The sequence below is a fragment of the Mycothermus thermophilus genome, assembly GCF_041956435.1.
Source record: "Mycothermus thermophilus strain CBS 625.91 unplaced genomic scaffold VTJ04scaffold_3, whole genome shotgun sequence".
NCBI lineage: Eukaryota > Fungi > Ascomycota > Sordariomycetes > Sordariales > Chaetomiaceae > Mycothermus > Mycothermus thermophilus.
The window spans coordinates 270,872-296,645 of record NW_027191429.1 but is presented as its reverse complement, the minus strand read 5'-3'; the positions used below and the strand labels follow the sequence as shown (position 1 = coordinate 296,645).

Genomic DNA, 25,774 nt, shown 5'->3' with positions numbered 1-25,774 from the left:
ACAGAGATCTGACTTGCATTACCTGCTCTTCCTCCCTCCAGTCCCCCGTCCAGTCTTCTTGACACGCTTGCCTGCCTCTCCTTTCAGCTACCATGCCCCATGAAGTCCTTCAGCTGCAGCTCCGTGACGCCCTCCTTGACACCGCCCACAACGCCGGCAACGCGCAGGATGCTCTCCTCAAAGTCCCTCAGCACTGCCGCCAGCTCGGCAACGCGCTCGTCAGCGGCGCTGCCCTGACCCGCGGCCTTTGCCTGCGAAGCAGCGACACGTTGCATTTGTTCCAACATGTTGCCCTGCACGCCGTGTAGGTGGACCTCAATTTCGGTCAGGTTCTTCTCAAACTTGCGCATCATCTCCTCCATCTCATCAGCCGTGCGCGAGAAGAAGCTGATGAGGTCCGTGTTGCTCTGCGCGTCCGCCGCCGCGGCAGCAGAGGTGGAAGCAGTTGTACCGCCCGCTCCGCCGGCGCCGGCGGCGCCGGTTTGCGCGACACCCCGCGTCGACCACAACCCGGCCTGATGGTACTGTGACGGCAGCTTGAGGTTGTCAATGGCCTTGAAGGACAGCCGGGCGTGTTCGGCATCTTGCTTGACAAGTTCGCGCAGCTGGTCGATGGCCACGATGTCGCTCGACAGCGCGTTGTGGGCGCCCTCGGACTTGCGCGTGACGAAGCTCACGTCGGTCGGGATCATGGACAGCTGCTCGCCGTGAGAGGGCAGGAACGCGTCGATGGCTTCTTTGTCTTTGATGCACTTCTGGATGGCCTCGTCGATCTGAGCAATTTCTTTTTGGAGCGCCTCGGTAAGATCGTTGAAGCGTGTCGTCGACTTGACATTGCTCAGGTCAATGCGCACTCCGGGCACTGTTTGCTGTTGGTTTGTTGTGGATTGGCCCAGGGTGAGCCCGCCAGCGGGGGTTTGTTGCTGGGTGGTGGATTGGCCGCTGCTTGGTCGTTAGCTGCTGCAACATCATACAACAGGGAAAGAGAAGCGCGTACAAGAGCCCACCGCCCGTGGTGGTTGTCGCCGGCTTTGCGCCGAACATGCCGCCAGTGGCAGTCGAGTTGCCAAAGAGCCCGCCCGTGCCGGCCTGTTGCTGAGGCTGGGTTGTGGTGGTGCCGAACAGGCCTCCCGTCTGGGCTGGCTGTGAGGTTGTTGTTGTCCCGAACAGGCCGCCAGTTTGTGCTGGTTGTTGGGATGTGGTAGTCGTCCCGAACAATCCGCCGGTCTGTGCTGGTTGCGAAGTTGCTGTGTTGCCGAACAATCCTCCCGTGGTCCCCGTCTGCTGGGTTGTTGTTGATCCAAACAGTCCGCCGGTCGTCGTTCCTTGTTGCTGTTGCGGTTGTGTGGCGGTGGTGGACTGGCCGAACAGGCCGCCAGTCTGCGTCTGGGGAGTGGTCGTCTGGGTAGTTGTCCCGAACAAGCCGCCGGATTGCGCAGGCTGAGATGTCGCCGTGCCGAAGAGACTGCCGCCGGCTGGTGGCTGACTTGTGTTGCTTCCGCTGGAGATGGACGGAGCAGAAGGTCAGCGATGCGAAGAGTAAACAAAAACACAACGCAGACCTGGGGAAACCCTTACAAGAGATTGGCGGTGCCAGTGTTGATGCTCAGGCCGCCGGGGCCGCTAGCAGACCGTCCGAGCATCTTTGTGGGCTGGCGAGCGCGACGGAGCGACGCAAGGGAGGAAGATGGGACAAAGAAAGCGACGGGTTGTCGGAATGCAGGTTCAAATCTCAAGCGCGTGTTGTTGCAGGTGCAGATGTTTGGATTCTTGTCGGTGCTTCAGGCGCTGCTTGGCGCCAGAGCTCCGCTAAGCTGCTGAGCAGCCCCACTGAAACTCACAAATCGAGCTTAGCGGCAGATGCTGCGGCTGGGGATTCGACCTCACCGCCTGCCAAAACAGAATCCAAGAGTGGGTCGCATCCCGATCTCAATTGATGCCGTCCCGTCTCCAACAAGAACCTGAGCTCCACTTCCTTCGTCTTGTTCCCGGCTCATGCAACTCAGCAGCTTCACCACAACACCGAACCTTGTCTCTTCTTCAATTTCCGCCGCCGTTGCCTGAAACTCCGTCAAAATGGATATCGATGATGACGACGACTTTTACTCCCCGGATGAGCCCGAGGTTCCCGCTGCCGAGCCAGAGAAACCCAAAGCTGAGACCGCGAACACGGCGCCAAAGAAAGATGCGAACGAAGAGCTAGAAGAAGGCGAGGAGGAAGACGAGGGCGGAGCTATGGACGAAGATGAGGACTCTGTATGGTTTCCTCGTTAAGTCTGAGCTATTCAATTTTCCAAAAACTAACACAATTCCAGGACATTGACATCGTCACTGAGAGGAAAGACGGCTCAAGTTCAACCGCTCCTTCGTATGCTTCCTTACTTCTCTGACACACTTGACTTATCTCGTCTAACTTTCTTTCTAGCACATCCCGTTACAGCGAGATCAAAAACATTCCTCAGCGCACCATCAATTCCGACGCACCCCCCAAACCTCCACCGTCTGCTCCTCAGTCGCATGCACAGCCTCCCAGCCAGCCGCAACCCGCCGCTCCCGTGTCCACATCCAAAGTCGACGTCAACGCTATCCCCATTCACAAACCAACCGGCAAGCCCATCACCCAAGTCAACATTGACACCGACCTAGCCGATCATGCAAAGCCCTGGCGCAAGCCCGGCACCGACCAGTCCGACTACTTCAACTACGGGTTCGACGAGTTCACTTGGGCCCTGTACGCCCAGAAGCAGGAGGCCCTGCGCGCCGAGTATAACCCGGAGGCGATCGCCGCGAGCAACAAGAAGATGCTCGAGGACATGACCAACTTCATGATGATGAGCGGGATGCCCATCCCGGGGGCGGGACCGGGTCCGGGTGGCGCCGGCGCCGGAGCGGGAACCGGCCCGTTCCAGGGAATGCCTGGGATGGAAGGTCTCCCGCCCGAGATGCAGGCCATGATGCAGCAGATGATGACGGGAGGTCTCGACCCGAGTCAGATGGACATGGCGGCCATGGCGGGAATGTTTGGCGGTGCTGGGCCGGGAGGTGGTGGTCCCGGGCAGGGAGGTCAGGGACAGGGCTTTGGTGGTGGGTTTGGAGGCGGGCAAGGAGGTCAAGGGTATGGATACGACCAACAAATGGCGGGTGGCAGCGGGGGAGGGGGTGGAGGAGGGGTTGGTGGAGGTGGGAGAGGAGGGAGAGGCCGGGGAAGGAGGTGGTGAAAGGTATTTGGCTGATCATCAGATATCGATACCCTCGAGAATGCAAAATCGATCTCAGGTCTTGGGTCGTGGATCATGGTTTTCTTCCACATGATGGTGCCATGCTTCAGTGTTGTTGTCATACCCAGATCACAGAGTAAAGAGGACATGAATGCGGCGAGCGTCGCAACTGTATTAGAACATGTTCATGCTTGAGATGAGTGTATACGATCTTCGCGACCAATGCATGATAGTATCGCCCATATGTCCCAGCCGAACCAATCTACGCAATCCAGAATATGATGGTAACCATGACCACAACTCCTTGAGAGTAAACAATACAGATACACAACCCCCAAAACTAGCTAGTTCGGTGCACAGCGGTCGGATCTCCCTCGGCCATCCTGGCTCTCGCCGTCTCCAGGTCGCGCGGGTCTGCATGTTCGGGCCCAGCCCCAACCCGCCGGAGTGCCTCGATCGCCCACGTGTTGCGCGCCTGCACGGCGGCCATGAGCGGCGTGCTGCCGAAGCAGTCGCGCGCATCCAACTGCGCCCCGCGCTCAATCAACTTGCCGATGGTGCGCATCCGCGCCAGGCCCCGCGCCTCGTCGTCTACCTGGTCGCTGTCGGAATTTTTGGAGTTGGTGTCTTGTTCGTCGGAATTTCTGTTGTTGGTATCGTTATTGTTTCTGTTGCTGCTGTTACTGCTGCTCTGCGGCGCCTGGGCAGAGCGCATGCAGCATAGGTGTAAGGGGGTGAGACACCCGGGTTTCGTGTACGTCAAACATCCCTTGCGGACGTCGGCGCCGAGGTCTATCAAGCGATCGGCCACCTCAAAATCCCCCAGCCGGCACGCCTCCCCGAGCGCCGTGATGGACGTGTACGGAATATACATGGGCGCGGCATAGTTGATGTCAGCCCCGCGCTTGAGCAGCAGCGGGATGGTGCTGTCCCACCGCCGCGCGGCGTAGGCGTGGTACAGGGGCGTCAGGGACCGGTCGTCGCTCGCGTCGACCTCGGGGATGATCTTTTCGTCAAGGATGAGGGACACCAGCGAGGACAGGCCGAAGGCGGCCGCGTGGTGCAGCGCCGTCGCGCCGTAACACGAGTACCGCGCCGTGTCCAGGTCGCGGGCGGCGTCGGCCCCGCTGGCACCGGACTCCATCAGCGGAGTCGCCTTGCCCCGGCCGAGGAGCAGCTGAGCGGCCTCGGTTTGGCCGTGGCAGATGGCGGCGTGCAAGGGGGTCCATTGGCCGGCGCGAAGGCCGAGGGAGGTGAATGAGAAGGGCCCGGTGTCGTCGGGGTCGGGGTAGGTTTCCTCCTGCGGGTTTTCGAGAGTGTTGAGCAGCCCGTATTGTTTGGTGCAGGCGCAGAAGCGCGTGGACTGGACGTCGACGGCGGCCCCGTGCCGTAGGAGAAGATCGATGACGCCCGTGTGTCCACCTCGCGCGGCCAGGTGGAGCGCGTAGAATCTCCGGGGCAGCTGGATTTCGGACGCGGTGATGTGGATGGTTCTCGGTTGGGATGGTTCGGCGGCGGGTGGTGCAGAGGTTGCCCCGGCGTTGGAGGTATCGGATTCGGGACGGCGCCCGTTGTCTGGGGGCACGGGGTCCCTTGAGCGTCGATTGAAAGGCCACATGGCCCAAGGCTGCTTTTCCCGGCCTGCCATCATGTCGTCTCGAGCGGCGTTGATGGCCTTCTTCCACGCACTCAGGGGAATCAGCTCGACAAACTCGTGGTTGGGATCTATGCCCGCAGCGAGGGCCAACTTGAGCGTCGACATGAGCCCCTTGGCAGCTCCCCATGCGAGCGGTCGTGCATCGCCTGTCTCGGCCGCTCGCCGGTAGAGATAGGGGTTGGCCATGCTATACAGCCGTCGGCTCGTCCGCGCCAGCGCCGCAACATCTTCGACCAGGTCCAAGTTGTTGATGACAAACACGAGGAGTTCCGTAGGGAGGCCGTGAAGCAGATGTGTCGAGGATGGCGGCGCCAGTGGCGGCGGTGGAGTTGGTGGTGGTGGCCGCGTCATCTTGCCGATCTCGTCGGGTGTGTGTGTCTCTGTGTGCCTACGGAGTATGGTTTCGGAGTCCGTCCAGCTGCCGACCGAGGTCTCTTTCTATCGTCGGACGGATCGCGTGGCAGAGTAAACGGGCAATGGGAACCAGATCACAAGTGCCCGATTCTGGGATTGGCGTCGACGATCTCTAAGCCGGAGTGCTGGGTCGTCTGGCGGATGGATGAAGGGTGTAAGGGGTGGACGTCGTCTGTCTCGCGGAAGCCAGACCGGCTGTCATCAGCAAGTCCGGATATTATGAAGTATATGAGGTGCATGACGACGCAGCCGGACGCGACACGACGACACTGGCTGGTCAGGGACCCCTGGCAGAACAGTGTGTCCCCAGCGCAATGATCGCCTGCGAGGCCTGGTTCTGGGGCCCCGAGAGCATCTTAGCCGCAGCCAGAATGTCGTGATATCCTCATGGCAATTATTAACGAAAAACAAAACGTCTCGCTGGCAAGTTCCGGTGGCGCTGGACGGTGTGCTTCGAGTTGAGCAAGAAGGGGAACAGCACAGCAGGGCATGGCAGGGCATTTGGCATGCATAGCAGCAGCATGCACAGGGGGGGGACAGACGACAAGAATCGACCAAATGGGGCCATCGTCCCTTGGCCGCTTGGCCACCCCTGGGCCTCCTTGACCGGCCCCCCTTCACTTGGCTCACTTGGCCCTGGGGTTGGGAATGGTGGAAGGGCTCCAGAAGCACGACAGCACCACCAGTCACTTGCTTTTTCCCTCGTCCCCCACACGCGCTAAGATAACCTATTTTTGGGGCCCAGGCCGGTGGGATCCTGAAATCTGTCAAGCCTGTCCCCCCGGCGATCTGTCGTTGCATTGGGCTCAACCCAAGTCCAACACCGTTGAAGCAAAACGTCCAAAAGCGTTGTGTTATGATGTCAAGCTTAACAGTCCAGCAGTTATGTTCTCCTCGAGATAGTCCCTAGTGTATAATGTCTAAATTCCACAGTTACCCCTGACTCCGTCTTTTGTTCCCTTCAAACCAGCCTCCCGTCCTTCTCATGGGTAGTAGTTACGCCATCCTCTCTAAACAACCAAGCAATCCCCCCAACCGTTGAACATCCGCCAGTCTATTTTCGCACCACTTATGCAAGACACCAGCCTCCCTATCGCAGATGGACAACACAAAATGACGCACTCGCCCTGCCAGTTATCGTGCCATCCTTTCTCCTGCCAACGCAACCCTGTACGATCCCTCCCTGATCGTATGCACCTATCATGCATCCTTCTGCTACTCCACAACCGTCTCGATCGGTCTCGGCGGCATAGGCGGCTTGATGTACTCTGCAATCTTCTGTCCCAGACTCGTCTTCCTCCGCACCGTCCGCGGTGACTGGGGTGGGGAGTCGAGCGGTGTAGTCGCGCCGCTATATCCCCTCGACGAGGAGGTTGAAGATAAATCGCCCCATGCAGGCTCCGATGGCCGGCGCGCCGGGCCGTGCCCGTGCACGTGGGAGGCGTGCCCGTGCACTGCCGCGCCTGCAGATCTCCTTCTGCCACCGCTACTTGCCGCCGTCGTCGAGGTTGTCGTGGTCACCGGAGTTGCGCTCGTCCTCCTGGCGACGCTGTCGCTGGTCGAGCTGCCGTCGGGCGGGCTCGCGTAGCCGGCTCCTCCCCATGCGGGAGATGTCCAGTTCGGCGAGGCCCAGTTGCTATCCCGACGACTGCCCTGAGCGTCGGACTCGCTCTTTCCGTGGCTCTCGACATGGGATTGCTGGCGGCCTTGGTGATGGTAGTAGTCCTGATGGCTGTGGATGCTCCCAAACCGGTTCCGCAAGGCAATAGCCGCTGCGAAACTGTCCCGACTCGGGTCGTCGATTCCGCCTTCGTCCTCGGCGATCGAGACGAACTGCCTGTGCGGATCTGGCTTCACCCGAAGACCATGACCGAACGAGGACGACCCGACGCTACCTCGCAGGATCCATTCCCGGCGCCGCATCTCCTCACGCTCCTTGGCTTCGGCCTGCTGGATGAACAGCTCGTAGTCGGAGAGCGGCTGCGTCGGGGATATGGGCCGTTCGCTGAGGTCGAGGGGCCTCGTCCCTGGGGAGAGTTCGGCTTCTGACTCGGGACGCATGCTTGAGCTCTGGTGTGCAAAGAAGGTGTTTTCGGGGTCTGCAAATGGGTTGCGCCGCTCGTCATGGCTCGCGCCTGGAGGGCTGAAAGATGGAGAAGAGGACGACGGCGAGTTCGCTTCGGGAGGGGAGTGGTACGGTGGCGTCCGCCTCCGAACCTGCTCCTGCCGCGGACTCCACGGAGCCATCATCTGGTTCTCAAAATCGGCGGCGGCATGTTGGGGCACGTAAACAAAGCGCGGCTTTGGCGGCGCCTCCTGTGGTTGTTGTTGGTCCTCCTCGGCCACCTGCTCCAGGGCTGCCGACCCTTTCTGCCACGACCTCAGCCGGTCCCGAAAACTTGTCTTCTTTTTCAGGGTCTGTTGTTGCTGTTGTTGTTGCAATGCAGGTGACGACTCGGTCATGCTCCCCGCCATGTCGGGCGTCGGGGGGTGGCAGTGCGGCTGAGCTGCTTTTGCTTGTGCAGTCATGTTGCCTGCAGAAGTGGTCGCAGCGACAGGGGCCGTGACAGCGCTTCTGGAACGTCGATGATGTTGCGTGGCGACAGGGGCGTTGAAGCTTGTTGATCCCGTCGCCTTGGTAGTGTTAGTATTTCCAACGACGTCACTGCTAGCAGTGGTAGTAGTAGTTGGTGCCGGGTATGATTTTAGCTCTGCCGCACTGCCGGTGCTCTTGCGGAACAGGCGCCGTTTCAGATCGCCTTCGGCCGTATTATTATTCTGTTGGTTGTTACTTCGGTTGCTGCGTATGCTGCGCGTACTGCGCGTCCGTTCGAGTAAGCGGCCGATGATGCCAGAGACACGGCGTCCGGGAGCAGGCGTTTGGGGCCTACTAATAGCATCGCCGTCCGGCCCCGAAGTCCCGCTCCCCTCCATGATGGAGGCATTCATGGTTCCGCCGTCGCCAGGAACCAGCGGATCCCCCGAATAGGCGCTGTGGATAGAGTGGACCGCTGTCGGCTAAGATATGGTGGAGTTGGACGGCCGGCACTGCGCATGCGTTCCACAGCAGGCCCCGGGATGACACGGTAATCCCAGGACTGCCGGCAGAAAAGTCGAGGCAAGTGGAGGACCCGGTATGGAGAGAGTCTTTGCCGTGTGGCAATCTGGACCTGTCTGCTGGACCTGCAAGATCCCCGTCCACGCCTCGCGCGTGCGTTCGGGATGTAAGCTCGGTTGGGGCTTTTTTTCGTTCGGGTAAAATCAAACACCGTCTTCCTGCTCCTCTTGCTCTTTCTGGCAAGCACTTAGAGTGTCACAGAGGGGTTGCTGTGAGTTGGGATGGATGAAACCGACATGGATGGGTCTATGTAACCACACATGGTTTTGCTGGGCCACGACGCTTTTTATTCCAGCCCTACCGCCCTCCCTCTCCTGGGCTCAGTCTTCCTCCCACCTGTCCCAAAGGGCCGCAAGCTTCATCTTCGACTGCCAAAAAAACTCAGATCTTGTGACAAGCTAAGGTTGCCAACCATGGCAGAGGCGGCTCCAGGATTGGCCTTTGGAGGACTGCCGAGCAGGATACCAACAGGAGGGGTGTCTCCATGCATCAGACCACCATAGGGCTAACCTTTGGCGAATAAGGACCGTTCTAGCTTGCGCTGATGCGGGTTGATGTGGGGTTTTTTTCCTGGTCTGGTTCTCTTAGGTCTCTGAGAGCCGCAGCACGGGCATCAACCAAGATAGCCACTCGAGCCACGAGGGGCGAAGAAACGCGACGATGCTGCTCGTCGACTGGTCGACAACACGGAGCGAGTTGGGCTGAATGATGAATGACAATTTCATCTTTGTCCCTTTCGTCAGGAACGCTCACGTTGATTTGCCATGCCTGCTTCTGCACGATCCTGTAAATGTCAAAATCCTCGATGAGAGCTTTCCCCTTTTCTGCTTTTGCATGCATCCCGGGACTCTGGAGAGCGACGAGACTGGTGGACAACAAGGATGGGACGAAGTTTCAGCTCCCCTCCGGCAGCCCTCTTACACCAACTGCCAGAGCCTCTGCTCTCTTCTTGCTCTCAGTCAGCATCCAGAAAAGTTCTCGTTTGACCCGTCGATGATCAGGGCTTTCACCCCTTGGCGAGTGGTTTTCGCCCACGTGCCAAGCGATGTGCGCTGTCTACACAGTAGTCTTGTCACTATTACTTAGGTAGTCCATGGCCGTTGGTGTCGAGCGTTATCACAGAGGCAATGAACGCGAAGCCAGCACTCGCGGAGGTAAGTTAGTAGTTCGTGCAGTGGGCTATGGGAACTCGCTTGGGCTCGGCGCCAGTGACAGTGCACACATGTCGTGCAGCACCCAACAAGAGAGGTTAGCGAAAAGTGAGCTAGAATCAGCCTCAAAACCCGTTTTCTCATGGTGGCCGAGAGAGGTTGGTCACGGGCCAGACTTTACCCTATCTGTCATCCCCGATATTTCCTTCGCAGCCTCTCCAAAGTCCCTCACACGCAAACCTCCACGCACCTCCAACTAGAGACGGGGCCCGGCGGGGGCCGGGTGGTGAATGCTGAGGGGTGAAGCCATCGCGGATCCTGATTCCCTGGGGACCTCAGAGGAGAGCAGAGTAAGGAGGAGGCCTAGATTCGGGCTCCAACGGCCACCGACAAGGCACGCCTGTGTCCGTCGTCGACCGCGAGCCACGGCATGCAGCAGTCCCGGCTGAACAGTTCAAAGACTGATCCTTGTTTCGCTCTGATAGGCTTGGATCTGAGGTGGGACACAAGGAACCCGATCGGTTTCCCGTTACCGTAGTGGGCCATGGGAGTCCGAGGCTACCGGACCATGGTCCACCACCGTGGTGTGTTTGAGGTTTCTGACTCGGGGAATTATGCTGTTGTTTGGTCCTTGATGCTGACTTCCCTGAGTGAAAACCACCTGCCGAAGAAGCCATGAGCATCAATGGGACGATTATGATCAAATAATAATGGGGACGCTTGTCGCCGGAATCCAAACATCTGATGCCATGTGAAAAAACTTGAAAACTGGAGGACGTTGGATTAAGCTCCCTTCCAGAGGATAATTACCAGGAAGTCCTCCCCACTCATCGGAACCGAGTCCGTGCGTGATCGGCGAATCTTTTCCTAGGTCCCGGGTCACCAACCCGAGCCAGAACTGGAAAATGACATCGCTTGCGAGTTTTCGTGGGGAAGTACAACGATATGGTGAGTGGATCGGCATTCCCTTAGAGCATTGGGGCATTTCTACTAAGACGTAATCTGTTGGCGTCGGTCTCAGTCCGCTGCTCCAACAGCTCAATCCTCTTATTATTAATAAGAGCAGGATTAGTCCCAGGTATTCAAAGGAAACAAATGACCGCCATTTCGGACTGCGGCTGTGTTATTATGTCATATTATTAATAGGTATTACCCTTGACACCACTCAAATGCTCTCCACTACGACGACAGTAGTCGTTGAACATCAAACTACATGGATGGTATCAGGAATCACACAAGTCTCATGAGTACAGTCTTAAACCACCCGCGCCGTCCCGAGGCCGCTTAGTTTGTTCCCTGTGGCGGTGATTGCACTTGGCTTTAACAGGCCTTCACCTCGGAGCACCAAGTTGGTTCCTTCTACATCGTATTACTTCCAAGAGCAAGGAAGGCTTGCAAGGTTGTGAAAGCTGCGAAGACGAGGCCCTCCATGTTCAGAAGTGGATCTTGATTCAGAACCTTGCCACCGGCTTTGAATTTGAAGACGCACGGTTTTCGTAACGGCAATGGAGGTGTGAGGGAAGTAGGGGGGGGTTATAGATGGGCTTAATTAGAGTGATATGCCTCAGAGAGGCCGAGGGTCCTGGTTCTTCCATGGTTCCTCTCAATCCGTCCGCTCGGGCATCACAACAAGCGGAAACCAGGTTGGAACAAGTCGGGGATCTATGTGCCTTCGATTCACTCTGGGAATCGCAATACACATAACAACCATTCTTCGGTACGTGACATAACCATCCATCTTACTATCCTTCGAGCTAGCGATGGCGTACTCATTAAGGACTAATCACGGTCAATAAAAGAATCAATATGAACATGATCTAACCTTGTTTCAAACAAAGAACGAAGAGATTGCCGAGTCACTTCTCAAAATCATGAACAACATAGACCCAACCTCCCCGAAAGAGCGAGAAATAATACGAGATTTACTGTCTGGTTGTGCACAAGATCCTTTCATCACACTCTGCGGAGTCGGAAAAGTATGACGTGCAATTCTCGTATAATCAAGTCAGAGGAGGAGAACGGCGAATGATGCCCATGCTGCGGGGAACGGTCGAAGAGGTGGGCAGTGCAGGTCTGGGGTTAGTATCCAGTGACTTTTTTGGATGCTCCTTTCATGATCCTGAAGTCCGAAGGTGACCACAAGCCGTGCTATTGACAAACCCACCATCTGATTGCGAACAATTCTTAGAAGGAGGTGAGAATTTTGAGAATCCCGATGGACAGGAACCAGAGCGAGAGGCTCGGCAAGTTGGGCAGCAGCTATATTTACTCAGTGGCTTTCTGTTCTTGAGCCTGATTGTTGTCAATCCGCCAATTGCTTGAGTTTCTTCGTCGGCGGTGGCTGGGGCTGAAGTGGAGGTGGACGGTGAGCTTTGAGTTTTCACTTGGCACACATCACAGCCTCTTCCTTTTCGCTTTCACCTGGCCCTTGGGTTGTTGGTTCCCTTTGACTTCGTGACCCATCCAAGCCCAAGATGGCTCTCAAACATCCTTGTGAACATCCTGGACTCCGATCCAGCCTCAAATCCAACAGCCAGTTCCGTCCACCCAGAGAGGAGATGGTTACTAAGTAACTGCTAGGTTAATATCAGAGAAAGAGCGGGATCATCGGGATCGTCGTTCATGACTCCACGCAGGTTTTGACGGCGTGCAGAGGTGCATGATGCCCATGCCAAGCAGGTGCTCAGCTGTCAAATATCAAGTTAAAGGCTGGTGGCGTTGCCCGATACGAAAGGCTACTGTTGGCCCGTCGGCGGCGGCGGCCAATGGCGGCGATGCAGGCCCCGCTCCGGCTGATCCATCGGAACAGTGTGTTGTCACCCTACGAGCTCTTCGGAGAACGAGGTGGCTGCGTGTTCCTTGGTGACCGGACTCGTAAAGCATTCACACATGCGGGCTGTGAGCTGTCATGCCTGGCCTGGCACGACCTGGTTGCTGGGCTGCTATGTCCGGTATAGCCCAAAGTGTTCCGCATATGGAGAACATGGAATGCCAGAGAACAAGCTGAAAAGAGAGTCACGGAGGGCCAGGGCTGGCTGGGGCTGGGGATGTTGGCCAGCGAGATCTCAGATATGAATAAGAGCTCTCGCCGTCCCTGTTTGGAACTCTGGAGATCTTCCCCCTGGTTCCCCAACTCCGTCGTTCGCTAGGAGCTGTACCTGTAGGACGCTCGTTTGGGCAAGAATGCATTCGCTTGCGGTCCTTTTTGCCGTGGGCGCCGCGGTGTAAGTCATTATCACTCCCGTGCTTGGACGTTTCCTCCCACTTACACATATCTCACACAGCATCGCGCCCGTGGTGGCCACGGACAACCACCATCCGACCATCACCGACCCCCCAACCGAACCCACGGCCTGCCCGACTATCACCTCCACCGGCCAGGCATGCCACACCTGCATTCAGCATGAGTGCTTGAAATTGAGCACCGTGACCGTCTCCTGTGGCTGCCCAGAAGTTCCAGAGACCACATGGCTCAACTTCCCGTGCAAGAGGCACAACGACGAGGGATGCGTTCTTGACTGCCCAACCTCCTGGGAGATTGTCTACGAGACCAGCTGCGGTGGTGAATCGTCGACACCTACCTCGAGCTCTGAGCCTGTCACTGAGACGGATGACTGTGAAGATGAGACCACCATCATTGAGACTACTATCGTTGAGACCACCATCGTCGAGACCACCAGCAGCGAGGTTGTTGAGACCACCAGCAGTGAAGTCGTTGAGACTACCAGCAGTGAAGTCGTCGAGACTTCGACTATCAGCAGTGAGGTGGTTGAGACGACGACCACGGATGACGACTCCGACTGCGAGGAATCGACCACCGAGGTCATCTCGACCACGAGCAGCGAGGTAATCTCAACGACTAGCAGTGAAGTCGTCTCCACCACCAGCAGCGAGGTCATCTCCACGACTAGCGCGGATGACGACGATTCTGACTGCGATGAAACGTCGACCGAGGTCATCTCGACCACCAGCAGTGAGGTCATCTCGACTACTAGCAGCGCGGTCATCTCCACGACTAGCGCGGATGACGACGACTCTGACTGCGACGAAACGTCGACGCCGCCGGAGACTTCAACTCCTCCTGCGACGTCGACTCCCCCTGAGACGTCAACCCCACCGGAGACTTCAACTCCTCCCGAGACTTCAACCCCACCGGAGACGTCGACTGAGCCTGATACCTCGGAGCCCCACACTTCGAAGACGAAGGTCATCCCTCATACCTTTACCAAACCAGACACCTTCACCACCATTGTGACTCACACTGCCACCGAAACTTGCACGACAACCGAGCCCGACACCACCAGCGTCCCCAAGACCAAGACGAAGTCGTACCCGACTACCCCCGAGCCGGAGACGTCAACTACCCTTGAGCCCGAGACCTCAACCGAGCCCGAGCCCGAGACCTCCACTGAGCCTGTGCCCGAGACCTCGACGGAGCCCGAGCCGGAGCCTCAGACGTCGACCGAGCCCGGGATTCCTGTGCCCGAGACGTCAACGGACCATCAGACCTATCCCGACACCCCGACCTGGGTCCCCACGACCATCATCACCAAGACAACGCCGCCGCCGGAGAGCGACGAGCCCACGTCGCCTACTTCTCCGCCTATCGTGACGAGCGTGGCCACTGCGGGCGCGGCCAGGCTGAGGCCGTTTGGGCTGTTCAGGTTGTTCATGCTGTGGTAGATGGAGTTTTCTTGGACGGAAGAGCAGGGTGCTTTTGGGAATGGGACGGTCCTTTGTAGAGGAGGGTTTTTGATGATTTCATGACCTATATACGATGCCTACGCTCCTTTTGATACCACATAATGATTGGATACCTAGTCAGCATTTGATACCTCTGAGAAGTTGGGAAATCCCGCAAGAAGTGCAGATTGGTGGATAGGAGGATGCTTTGTTTATTTTGCAGTAATCATTAACTATATGTCAATTCCCCCCTGAATCAAACGTTCGCTCCTTAATAAAGCGGTTGATGTGTCATGTTAGGATCTTCTCCCGTGTCATACAGCAACTGGCAAACACCAGCCTTACGCAACAGTCATTTTGTGAGGTCAAAGAGAGGCAGGCGTTGTTGGTGTGCCATCCTGTTACACAATGCAATGGAAGGTCCCGTCCCCGTGGGGTGTTTCCATCCCGCATCCCGTCGGGTCCCTCTCCTCTCCGCATCTCCACTCCGGCCTTCCTCCCGGTTCCACCCCACTTTTCCGGCTTCACTCTCGGTCCTCAAGTCCTGACCTGACCTGACCTGACACTGTCTTGACAACCCTCTGTTTGCTTTTCCTTTTCCCCAACAAACTAAAACCTCAACAAGCTTCACACAGCCATGGCCTCCGCCGTCACCCGGTACAAGCTCGTCTTCACCGTGCCTCCTGCGGCCCTCGAGAAGGTCAAGGCCGCCATATTCGCCGCAGGCGCCGGCCGGTATCCCGGCTCCGGTAACTACACCGAGTGCTGCTTTACTTCGTACGGCAAGGGCCAGTTCCGTCCCGGCGACGCTGCGAACCCGCACATCGGCAAGGTCGGCGAGCTGGAGTACGTCGAGGAGGCCCGCGTCGAGACGCTATGCGTGGGTGAGGATGTCGCGCGTAAGGCGGTTGAGGCGTTGAAGAAGTAAGTGAGATTCTGGCGATTGGATTGGATTGGAGAAAGTGCTGATCGTTGCTACAGGGCGCATCCGTATGAGGAGCCGGCGTATGAAGTGTACAAGATTGAGGATTTTTGAGGGTAGAGCTCGCGAGCGGTGCGTGCGATAGAATCGAAACGCACTTCAGCCGTGACTGGCATTGCCAATCGACAAAGGACAACTCGGGCTGCATGCAACAACGGATACCCACGGAGGGTTCACTTCACGTTTGGGAGCACCGGTTCTGGTTTCTGGAAGCCAACTCACGAAGCCCTCAATGTCTTACAGCTGAATGAGAATCTTCCGCAAGGCTGGCCTAGGCCCCTCGCGTCAGAATTCACCATGGAAGTATGTCATTTGTCCAAGGCGAAGTGGCTGTGAAACTGGCTTGACCAAACAAACTTGTCTCTCGCCATGCCCAGTCATAAGATGTTTGGAAGTGCAACCGGTCTGGCAAGCGCTTGACAAGAGGTTACTCAAAGGTTTTTTTTCCAATGTATCAGCGTTGATTTCGGTCTTCATATTTCACCATCTGCTATATTATGCTCCACATGGTGACTGGCGACGGGATCATGGTGCGTATCCACACTTGGGAACCGATTGGCACGGACTTTGAGCTCCTGCTTGTTGACATCCTTCTTGGCATAAGACAATTCCATTGTTCTGCACGTGGTTGTTATAGGTCTGAGACATGACATCCATCCCATTGCATTGTCCTTTGAGACATTAACCCTCGGACCGAACCCGGGGCCCTGATCCCCAACCCCTGATGGACAGTCGCCAGAACAACAGGGGGGATCCGTCCGATACTCAGCGTCTAATGCCAATAATTAAACTAGCAGGACTTTAAATCCAAATGACTTCTTTTCTTGACCTTCCCTACGCGGCGGATACCCCCGGAGATCGGCCCGGAGCAGGCCCGGTTTAAGTGGGTCCTTCGGCGAGACCCCCCGGCGAAAGCACCGGATGTAGCGGGTCCGGGTCCCGGGCCCGCCCACGCCGGCGAGGTGTTAACTTATTGAATTCCCTTCCGTGAGCCTCCGTTTCATAATCTTTCTTTGAGAAAGGATGGTAGTGCAAGGACACACACTGGATGGGGGCCAGTGGTATCGGCTTTGAGATCAAGGAAAAGAGCTATTAGCAAGGTTGACAGTTGGTTGAACACCAAAGGAACATGCCGTCCCATAATAGTGTTCGCGAAGTCAGGCCGCTCGTGTAGGCCTTGATCTCCTGTCTCCAGGACTTCAAGTTTCCGTCATGACCTCTTTCATCCAGGGGGCTCATGTCGTCGCACGTGACCACCAGCATGTCCAACCCACGCCAAGCAGGCTGACGCCTTCTCTTCTCGCCTTCAGCTGCCTACCAAGCAACTCACACTCTCCAGGTCACGTTTCCAGGCCAGCTTCCTCTGAACCTTCACCATGACCCTCATCACCCCAGCCCTACGTGCCGAGCTCTCTGCTCTTTACTCCTCCCCAACGCGCCATTACCACAGCCTCACGCACGTCGAGGCCCTCTTAGCCCTGCTCGACCAGCACCGCCATCTCTTTTCCGACCCCGAGGCCGTCGAAGCCGCCATTTGGTTCCACGACGCCATCTACAACCCGGAGGCCAAGAAGCCGGGGATCAACGAGTTCCAGAGCGCCCAGCTTGCGGTCGACCGTTTGGCCGGGAACGTCGAACCACGCCGGCTCGAGTGGATCGGAAAGGTGATCGAGGCGACAGCGACGCATGTCGTCCCGGAGGGGTGGAACGGTGGAGAGCGAGAGGATGCGGCCATGTTTTTGGACATGGATTTGAGCATCCTGGGCGCGGAGCAGGGTGAGTTTGACGTGTATGAGGAGGGTGTGAGAAAGGAGTATGGCTTCTTGAGCGAGACGGCGTGGAGAGAGGGGAGAGCCGCGGTTTTGGAGCGGTTTCTTGAGAGGGAGTATATCTTCCATTCGGAAGTGTTCAGAGGGGTGTTTGAGGAGCGTGCGAGGGCGAACTTGAGACGGTCGATTGAACAACTCAACAGCCAAGGGATGTGAGATCTGTTAAGAAACTGTACAGTTGTTGTTCGGGGAAAATGGGATCTCGCGACTCTGTTCGTGTTTGTTGACAGTCCGTGAAAGTTCACACTTCTTAGGTCAGGGGTTCTTACGACGGGGGCTGTAATTAATTAATAGATCTCTACAATAATCTTATTCACATACAGCTGTCGTTTGCCCCTCACATTCTGGCCGGCCGAGACCGTCTAGACGGTTACCTCCTACAAACTCCCACGACAACACGGCCGTTTAGCATCTAATTAGACAGTTCCTAGCCTCTTCATACTTCCCACTCAGAGCCCACAAGTCACTGTGCAGAAGGATGGAAAACCCCGCAATGTACGCCTGATTAGTTGTCGTCCTTAGACAAATAAGTCTAATACTCTCCCCGGAAGACATCGATGAACGTTCACAGTCCGATGGGCACCTGTCTCTCTGGTTGCAAAGATCTGGAGGTCGTCAATGCCTCTAGCGACCTGAATGACGATCATGCCTGTCGCCTTGGGGCAAAGGTCAACTCCCAGTCGCTGTATTGGAAACCGCCTGGCGAACCGAACATTGCAGGACTCGTCCGCGACGTCCAAGACACACCCCGGTCAAACTCTGGGTTAATCTTGAACGTCTTCATCTTCAGGACGCTTTCTTTTTCAGACTTGAGCGAAACCCTCTCTAGTTGGGGCAGCCGGTCTGCGCTCTTGAAGGCGAGCTCCAGGAGAGCGCTCTTCAAGAGATCGACATAGTCGACCTCTGGCTGATCTTCCTCCCCTTCGTGCTCTTCTTCCCAGGGGCCACGGCGTCCAAGGTAGAAATATGTTTCACGCAGGCGCAACCGTTCGAGTGAGCGTGGCAGCCTGTCACAGATGCTGACGCTCTGCATGTCGTCAAGGGAACTGAAAAGATATCGGGGCTCGATGTCAAGGTCGCTCAGAACCTTCATCAGAGGAAAGCAGGAGAACCTTCCTTGGGACCCGAGGTGTGGCTCAAATGAAGGTCGGATGTTGTCGAAACGAAGAGAGAGTGTCTGAAGTGTGCCGATACAGAAACTCAATGCCTCATCCAGACCGGGCGCTCTTGGGTCTAAAACATTATGGTTGACGTCGGTCCTTATGAAAGGAGATATGCTGATGTGAATGTCCTTCAGGGGCGGTCGCGCATATTTGCAGAGGGCATACAACCAAGCTCCCGAGAGGTAGGCCTTGTCTATGTGCAAGGTCTCAACGTGTGTCCAAGCGTCTTTGGTGAAATGCTCTCGCATCAGGAAGTCAGGCTCGAACACTTCGATCTGTTTGAGCCTCCGGCCTAGCATGCAATCCTGCGGCAAGTTTGGTGGGAGTTCGAAGTAGTTCCGCTTTGGATCCTTGAACAGGCGCAATCATTGTAGCCGTGGCAGGGCCAAGGGCGCCACCTGGGATGTGATGATCGACATCAAGAGCGGGCATTTAGGCTGGTTAGACTCTTTGAAATCCAAAGCCATTTGGAGGGAGACGACGTTGGATGCAAAGACCAGGATCAGTGCGCAGCATGCTTCGGCGAACTGACTCAAGTTCTCGTGGTACTCGTCACGGGTGTATTCGTCGTGTCCATAATACAGGGCTTCTTTGTCGTACTCGTTGACGATGTCGTCGACAACTCGCTTCAGGTCGGGGAACGGTTCAGCAACACGACAAAATGTGTTGTAGACGTCCTCTTCAGAGTCTAGCATCCGGATCAGGTTCTCCATGGAGTCGGTGGTCCACGCATTGTACAAATCCGGTGGCCAGTGGAGGTTGGTGAGAACGGCGACCTCTCGGACATGACGGGCCAAGTGAGGGGCTTCAAGTAGAGTCAGGGTGACCGAAAAGAGGGTAGAGAACTTGTGGATATGGACGGCTTGATAGAGGAATGCAGTCGCAATGCCATTGAGTCGCCGGTTGGTGAGTGCAAGCGCCAACAAGGGATTCGACAGGCCGGTCTGGTGGTCATCCTCCTCATCGGAAAGAAAGTCGAACATGCTCTAGAAGTCGTTTTCGTCCTTGTTCAGTGCATCGAATGAGCGACTGGAGGGGCGGAGAGGGTCTTGGGTGAAGCACTTTGCGATCTCGCGCAACAGTTCGTCGGGGAGTTTCATGAGACTCATGATGGGCGACTGCGATCGCGGACCGCTGGCCCAAGATTGAATGAACTGGACTGTTGGGCTGAGCTGAACGGGAAGCCGGCGGCGTACGAGTTGATGAACTGGTCGCGGTTTTGGTCAGTAAGTGTTGTGTGGAAGGTTAAAAAAATCAGGTGGGACCTGAAAGACAGGAAACTTAAGTCAGACGGAACTGACTTGAGGACAGAGCTTGAAGGGAGGAAGCACAATGAGCATGAATTCCATGGATGAGCAGCAAACCTAAACTTAAACTCTGGGGTGGAACAGGCGGATACCCTTGCTGAACAGCTGCGCTGTGGAAGTGATCGGGGGCGTACCTCTCTCCATTACCCTCCGTTCTACTGATGCTTAATGACTGGCAAAGCAACGAGCAAAGGTTTGACGCCTTCATGAAGCAATATGCTTATCCATTATACTCTGATGGTTGTTTAATAAGTTGTCCCGATGTCAATCATGACGCAATCTCAAAAGCAGCGTGGCTTGCTACACTATCCTAGCTGCTCCTCTCCGGCAAACGGCAAATGAATCTGGACGCCAATGTTGCCAGCCTAAATAAGGCAATGTTGGAATGCTGTGTACAGAAGTAGGTCTGCTACGGGTTGGGTTTAAAGTTCGGATTGTTGGCACCTCTTTTCCGTTTTCAGGTCTTCAGGAGGTTCTTGGAGGGGCTGGCGAGGGCGAATTCTAGACGGCCCATTGAACGACTCAAGCCTCATGGGATGGCGAGACCTGACAAGAACCTGAAGTGTCGCTGTTAGGACAACACGCTTGAGTTTTCTCAGTGACCATATGTGGCACAAAAGAGCAAATGGTCGGTTCGCGGAGAGGAATGGAGCAAAGTGATTGTATTGAGAGAGCTTACTAGCTAAGAGTAAAGGCTTCAAAACAAAGAAAAGATGGTGCCTTATATACACATCTGAGTGGTAAAAGCCAAGCTCTGACCTCTCAGGCCCCCTGACTTGGCCAGGGTCAAGGGGTCGGGGGGGTCAGCCCCAGTGCCTGTCAACGTGGTCCTGAGGGGTGTAGAACAGAGCTTGATGCCTCAGGCCTCAGAACTGGGACCTGATGCCTCAATATCTGTCACACCCTACTTTGTGCTGGATAACCGTCACTAGAAGACAATGCCCCAAGTTCATTAGCGGATACTCTCGCGACGGCAATGGGAGGTGATAATAGATGATATGGTATGTTCGCAGACTTCTTACGACGTACACCTGCTTAACCATCGCATTTCGGCCGAGGCTACGGCAGTCATGGTACTATTACATGTAATGGCCCATTATTTCTCCCCCACCGCCCCCCTCTCCCTCATCCTTCCCAAACCCCGTTCTGCCGCTCCTGGGTGACAGGCCCGGGATTAGACATCTGCCTCTTCATGACAAGAATCCATTATTATTCATCAGGACGCCTCACGAGGTGGGTGATGACTTTCATCACATTCTGGGCGCAAACGTCAACTTCCAGGACGTCACAACATTGGTCCTGGGCGAATGGAAAGTGGTCCAGCGAACCCGTTCGCGAAACTCTGGCGTAATGTTGATAAAGCCCTCCAAGTCAAGGAGGCTATCCGCTTTGGCTGTGAGCGAAACGCGCTCCAATCGGGGTAGTCGGTTGGTACACTCAAAAGCAAGCTGGAGGAGTGTCTGCTTCAAGAGATGCTCGTAAGTGACCGGTGGACTTTTGTCAACTCGCCAAGGATCTCTATTTCGATGATGCTCTGATTCATGCAATTGAAGCCGTCGCAGCGAAGATGGCAGTCGGTCGCAGATGTTGCCACTTCCCATGTCTTCCAGGCAGTCGAAGAGGTACCAAGCTGCGATCTCAAGATTGCTGAGGACCTTCATCAACGAAAGGCAAGCCAGCCTGAGTTTGGGACCCAGGTCTGGTTGGTAAGAGGCCGAGTAGCCGTTGAAGTAAAGTCGCAGGTCCTGAAGAGTGTCGATGCAGAACTCCAAGGCCTCGTTGACCCCAGACTCGTCGTCGTCCGGAATCCTGAACCTGAAGTGAGGAGAGCTCGAGATGTGGAGATACTTCAGCGGCGGCCGGGCGACCTTGCAAAGCGTGTACAGCCAGGTCCCCGACATGCATGTCTCCTCCATATACAGGATCTCGACGTGGGACCAAGCGTCCTTGTCAAGCCTGACGTTCCCGAAGTCCGGTTCGAACACCTCAATCTGCTTGATCCTCCGGCCCACCATACAGCCCTGCGGCAGATTGGGGGGGAGAATGCCCCCATCGTACTCTTGGTCCTTGAACAGGCGGAACCGCTCCAGTCGTGGGAGGGCCGATACCGGAGCCTTTCCCGTGATAACGGACATCAAGAAAGGGAATCGAGGCCGGCCGAGGTCGTCGCAGAGCAGAGCCAACTGAAAGGTGTTCACATTGGGTGTGAGGAGAAGCAGGAGTGCAGCACACGCATCTCCGAAGCTCTTCATGGGATTGCGGGGGTCGTTGTTGTGTTGGAGACCAAGGCGGTGTCTATGACGAATATTGTTGATGAGCTTCGCCAGTTCAGGAAACGGCTCTGTGGCACGGCGGAGTTCGCCATGGACATTATGGTCATGGTCCAAAGAGCAAAGAAGGCCCTCTGCGGCGTTTTTCGTGCGCTCATCGTAGAAATTCGGTGGCGGGAAAGTAAGATCGGTGAAAACATCGACTTCCCTCACATGCTTTGCCAGTGCGGGAGAAGCGAGGAGATTTTGAGTTACCGAGAACAGCGTGGAGAGGTCGATGAGGTAAATTGTTCGGTATAGGACTGGAACGCAGAGGGCTTGCAGTCGTCGATTAGTCATCGACAACGAACGCAATGACTGCTGCGATGAGGCAGCGAGGAGTACCTCCTCGGAGCTGACGGTTGCCTTGGGCTCTGTCCTGTCGAATCTTCGGCTGCCTGGGCTCAACGGGTCCTGGTTGATGTGTAGGGCCTCGGCGATTTGAACTAAGAGCTCATTTGGAAGTCGCATGAGGCTCATGATGGGCAAGTACTGATCTCGATCGTTGATTGTTCCAAAGGTGTTGAATCGAGAACTGGAAGCAGAAGGGTAAATAGAACCAAGAGGATGTTGGTCGCCATTAGGAGCGGGTTAATCAGTGTGCGTACCTGACCTAAAAGTTGAAGAGAAGCAAAACTTAAAATGGAACAAAACAAAATCGGATGAAGCCCACCCTGAACCTAAACTTAAGTTCAAGAAGTGTGAGCGTCCTTGGTATGGAGTTGGACTTCCATGTCAGACTCCCCCATCATTCACTTTCAGTGGACAACACTAATAATACAATACGACTGTGAAATGTGAAGCTGTGGCCAGGCCACCAGGAAAGATGGACCATGGCATGGGGTTGAAGGTGTCTGGCGGATGGTCATCTATTGCGACACACCAGAGGCGCTATATACGGTGCACTGACTATGGCAGCACTAACGGATTCGTTTTTGCTTTCTCGTCTATAGTTTGGATGTCGACTCAAAGCGATATTAATAATACTCAAGTGCCTACCCACCGTTCAAGAACGCAGCCCGTGATCGTGTTCTGATAATCCCTTCACAAGGCGAAGAAGGATGAGGCTAAGTACAGTACCCTATTATCAATCAACACAACATCTCTTGCTTGCTACATCCTTTCCTAGTCTGTTTGGCTTCTTACCAAGCGTACAAACTCTTATTACCCGGAACACTGGGGGTGGCAACTCGCACGGATGATATCCTTATGTCTGAGAAGTTTGGTCGAAGAAGGGTTCATATTTGCGTTTGTGATGGGACCGGCCTTGCCCGCGGATTTGGGGATGGGGGAAAGCACACCGATTCCATTTCTTTTCTTCTACGTTGTTGTTGCCTTGGTGTTTACAAGCTGGAAGCTAATGGAGGGATGGATCGGTACCAGTTCTAAAGGGACAAAGTCTGTAAATATCCGCGTCTTGACTGCGAGATAGTGACACTCTACCGACGTTAGCCAGAGCGCGGCTATAATCATCGTGGGAGCAGCGGCGAGGTGCTTACTAAGGGTTCGGGCATCTTCATTAAAAACATGTGTTCAGAACGTAGCGGTTGCGTTGGAGATCATGCATAAGCAAGTACGATTATATTGAGGGCCAAGAAGCTTAGGAATATCTCAAGATCTCAATGTATACCTGAGCCTCCACCCTGTGCTACAATGAGTAGCATGATCCGAGGCGGCAGAAGGCATCCCGCGCTGCAAGGTGCTGGGAAAACAAAGTGTAATAGGAGTTCTCGAACAATGACCGGTGACCGCATATGCATACCAAGCCCGAGGTTCCTGAATTGATAAAGCTATCCCATTTGTGCTAAATCCGATTTCCGGGTAGGCGTGGATCTGTAGGTCGGCGGACGTACAAATGAAGTGCCGGTTTATTTGTGTGCCCGTTGACCGGGTGCTAACATTACAGCCGGAATATATCGTAATGTGACCATATGGAGCGAGCTTCATTGCTCTCATATGGCCGGCATGGTTTATAAGGCCGAAGCATGTATCTACAAGACTTCTCGTAGGCCCGTTGAGGATGCCGGCCATGGTATGCATCAAGATCTTGTGCTCAGAGGTGTGAACCCCCAAAGTGTCTGACATCCACAACACCTGCTCGATCTGTCAACATGGGACGCCACTCAATTTCCATCGCGGCCCTGGCGGTCTCTGTGCTCTCACCATCGTTCAATGCTTTTGTTGCAGGACAAGTGGCTGCCGGCTGCACGAGCAACTCCTTCACCATCCCGAGCTGGGTCATCCAGGAGCTCACGACCTACTCGACGTCGAACTCAACTGTGACCACACTTGACGCCCTCAACCGCGCCACCAACGAGGTGGTCGAATTTCGGTGCCTCTCAAGTAACTCGGTGGACGGATGGCATACCTGCTCAGGCCGCAACCGGACAGAAGCGACGCTGCCATATACTGTCGCGTTCAAACCTGAGGGGGAAAATGCTGTGCTCCGATTTAACGAGACATGGACTTGCAATGACGTTGACAAGAGCAACCCGTAAGTTCCTCAACCATGCGCTAGGTGCTCTTCCTCGATGACCCTGACATATCCAGAATCACCTTCACGGCATTTGGCAACGGCAATGCCTCCTTAACTTGTGAAGCTGCATCAGGCGGCACGCTGTGCCAGGTATCGAAGCCGGTGTTCGTCCAGGCCTCCCTCTCCAGTCCCGTCAAGATCACGCCCAAGTATGTCAGCGGGCCGCCGAATCACGCGGAACCCGGCTGCACAGCAGCCTCCGCCAACACAACCTGGGAGGTCGTCGCAACACAGATGAACATTCAGGCCCCCGTGACGGACTATCCAAGGGGGTCCGCCTTCGTGATCTTCCAAAACGACTATCTCGGCTACAACGCCATCTGTGCCGGAGCCTACACCGGGACAGCTGAGCCAGCTGTTCTTCAGTGCTCTGGTCAAGGCTCCTATCGTCGGCCAGAGAAGTACCAGGTCCGATCCACCGTGATCTATGATCCGGTCACTCATGACTTTACCATCGACCAGACCTGGTACTGTGACGATGAGGACGCGTCTCAACCGTAAGTCCCAAGGCACATGTTTTGTCCCACAATTCTGCCAGGAGGTACTGACGAGAACCATTGCTGTAGGCTCGCCATCACCGCCCAAGCGAAGACCACGCTTGACCTGCACTGCGACCAGCTTGCCCAACAAACAATATTCTGCTCTGGCGGCAGCGAGCCCTTCTCTGGCACCATAACCAAGAAGGAGGAACTCCCTCCATATTCGCTCAACGACCCGCTGTCCACCGCATCGAGCTGCACCATCGCCTCTGTCGCGGCGCCTGCCTGGTGGCTGAGCAGTTTCGAGACCAGCACAACGCGTGACCAAGGCCAGTCAGCGATGGTGCGTTTTGGGATGGAGCTACTGACGGGCACAGCGAGCAATGTGGCGCCGACAGGCTTGGGCGCATACATCGTCGCGCATGGGGTGCCGTCGGACAGCCAGAACATTCCTCTAGACGATCTCCCGTGGAATAAGTGCGTGGTCGAGGCCGCAAGCGACTGGAACCTTGCCCCTACCGAGTGCGAGTTCAAGTATCAGGCGTCGAGCCGGTACTTGGGCATCCGCGTCGGGTGGACGTGCTCGGATTTGGATCCGGAGAGCCCGTAAGTTCATGCAAGATATCTTAAGAAACACGGAATTGACAAGAGCTGACCTGGTGCAACAGCATCACTTTTAAGGGCGAACTCAGTACTATAGTTCCAGAGCTCACTTGCATCACGGCCTCGAACGGCGATATCAACTGCAAGTCTCAAAACGCGCAGCCATGGAGAGTTAACGCCACTTCGGTGACATGGGAGTAGGTGGTTTAGACGTGGAGACACCAGTGTGTGATCTCAATGTACATGGACGTTTGTTAGCTGTCTAAGTTATGTTAGCAGTGTGTCATACTTAGCGTAGTCCGGGTTAGTTTTTTTTTTTTTTTTT

General features: G+C 55.7%; 11 protein-coding genes across 11 annotated transcripts; 5 read left to right on the top strand and 6 right to left on the bottom strand.

Moving 5' to 3' along the window:
* Positions 1 to 83: 83 nt before the first annotated feature.
* VTJ04DRAFT_4205 (uncharacterized protein) lies at positions 84 to 1,643 on the bottom strand (the record flags this gene model as incomplete). The annotated part of the gene is made up of 3 exons (XM_069362190.1): positions 84 to 942; positions 998 to 1,501; positions 1,579 to 1,643. 3 exons carry the CDS (start codon positions 1,641 to 1,643, stop codon positions 84 to 86), a joined length of 1,428 nt encoding a protein of 475 aa, XP_069219161.1.
* A 433-nt stretch (positions 1,644 to 2,076) lies between these two features.
* Positions 2,077 to 3,218, top strand: VTJ04DRAFT_4204 (uncharacterized protein; the record flags this gene model as incomplete). The annotated part of the gene is made up of 3 exons (XM_069362189.1): positions 2,077 to 2,256; positions 2,316 to 2,368; positions 2,426 to 3,218. The coding sequence occupies 3 exons, from the start codon at positions 2,077 to 2,079 to the stop codon at positions 3,216 to 3,218; spliced, it is 1,026 nt and encodes a 341-aa protein (XP_069219160.1).
* Positions 3,219 to 3,558: 340 nt separating this feature from the next.
* On the bottom strand, positions 3,559 to 5,226 carry VTJ04DRAFT_4203 (uncharacterized protein; the record flags this gene model as incomplete). The annotated part of the gene is made up of 1 exon (XM_069362188.1): positions 3,559 to 5,226. One exon carries the CDS (start codon positions 5,224 to 5,226, stop codon positions 3,559 to 3,561), a length of 1,668 nt encoding a protein of 555 aa, XP_069219159.1.
* Positions 5,227 to 6,504: 1,278 nt separating this feature from the next.
* VTJ04DRAFT_4202 (uncharacterized protein) lies at positions 6,505 to 8,238 on the bottom strand (the record flags this gene model as incomplete). Its single annotated transcript, XM_069362187.1, has 1 exon — positions 6,505 to 8,238. The coding sequence occupies one exon, from the start codon at positions 8,236 to 8,238 to the stop codon at positions 6,505 to 6,507; it is 1,734 nt and encodes a 577-aa protein (XP_069219158.1).
* A 4,503-nt stretch (positions 8,239 to 12,741) lies between these two features.
* On the top strand, positions 12,742 to 14,241 carry VTJ04DRAFT_4201 (uncharacterized protein; the record flags this gene model as incomplete). Its single annotated transcript, XM_069362186.1, has 2 exons — positions 12,742 to 12,782; positions 12,843 to 14,241. 2 exons carry the CDS (start codon positions 12,742 to 12,744, stop codon positions 14,239 to 14,241), a joined length of 1,440 nt encoding a protein of 479 aa, XP_069219157.1.
* Positions 14,242 to 14,878: 637 nt separating this feature from the next.
* VTJ04DRAFT_4200 (uncharacterized protein) lies at positions 14,879 to 15,277 on the top strand (the record flags this gene model as incomplete). Its single annotated transcript, XM_069362185.1, has 2 exons — positions 14,879 to 15,165; positions 15,223 to 15,277. The coding sequence occupies 2 exons, from the start codon at positions 14,879 to 14,881 to the stop codon at positions 15,275 to 15,277; spliced, it is 342 nt and encodes a 113-aa protein (XP_069219156.1).
* A 1,322-nt stretch (positions 15,278 to 16,599) lies between these two features.
* VTJ04DRAFT_4199 (uncharacterized protein) lies at positions 16,600 to 17,208 on the top strand (the record flags this gene model as incomplete). The annotated part of the gene is made up of 1 exon (XM_069362182.1): positions 16,600 to 17,208. The coding sequence occupies one exon, from the start codon at positions 16,600 to 16,602 to the stop codon at positions 17,206 to 17,208; it is 609 nt and encodes a 202-aa protein (XP_069219155.1).
* A 487-nt stretch (positions 17,209 to 17,695) lies between these two features.
* Positions 17,696 to 18,085, bottom strand: VTJ04DRAFT_4198 (uncharacterized protein; the record flags this gene model as incomplete). The annotated part of the gene is made up of 1 exon (XM_069362181.1): positions 17,696 to 18,085. The coding sequence occupies one exon, from the start codon at positions 18,083 to 18,085 to the stop codon at positions 17,696 to 17,698; it is 390 nt and encodes a 129-aa protein (XP_069219154.1).
* Positions 18,086 to 18,580: 495 nt separating this feature from the next.
* On the bottom strand, positions 18,581 to 19,198 carry VTJ04DRAFT_4197 (uncharacterized protein; the record flags this gene model as incomplete). Its single annotated transcript, XM_069362180.1, has 1 exon — positions 18,581 to 19,198. The coding sequence occupies one exon, from the start codon at positions 19,196 to 19,198 to the stop codon at positions 18,581 to 18,583; it is 618 nt and encodes a 205-aa protein (XP_069219153.1).
* Positions 19,199 to 20,772: 1,574 nt separating this feature from the next.
* Positions 20,773 to 22,311, bottom strand: VTJ04DRAFT_4196 (uncharacterized protein; the record flags this gene model as incomplete). The annotated part of the gene is made up of 2 exons (XM_069362179.1): positions 20,773 to 22,094; positions 22,143 to 22,311. The coding sequence occupies 2 exons, from the start codon at positions 22,309 to 22,311 to the stop codon at positions 20,773 to 20,775; spliced, it is 1,491 nt and encodes a 496-aa protein (XP_069219152.1).
* A 1,631-nt stretch (positions 22,312 to 23,942) lies between these two features.
* VTJ04DRAFT_4195 (uncharacterized protein) lies at positions 23,943 to 25,650 on the top strand (the record flags this gene model as incomplete). The annotated part of the gene is made up of 4 exons (XM_069362178.1): positions 23,943 to 24,325; positions 24,382 to 24,864; positions 24,934 to 25,452; positions 25,515 to 25,650. 4 exons carry the CDS (start codon positions 23,943 to 23,945, stop codon positions 25,648 to 25,650), a joined length of 1,521 nt encoding a protein of 506 aa, XP_069219151.1.
* Positions 25,651 to 25,774: the final 124 nt, after the last annotated feature.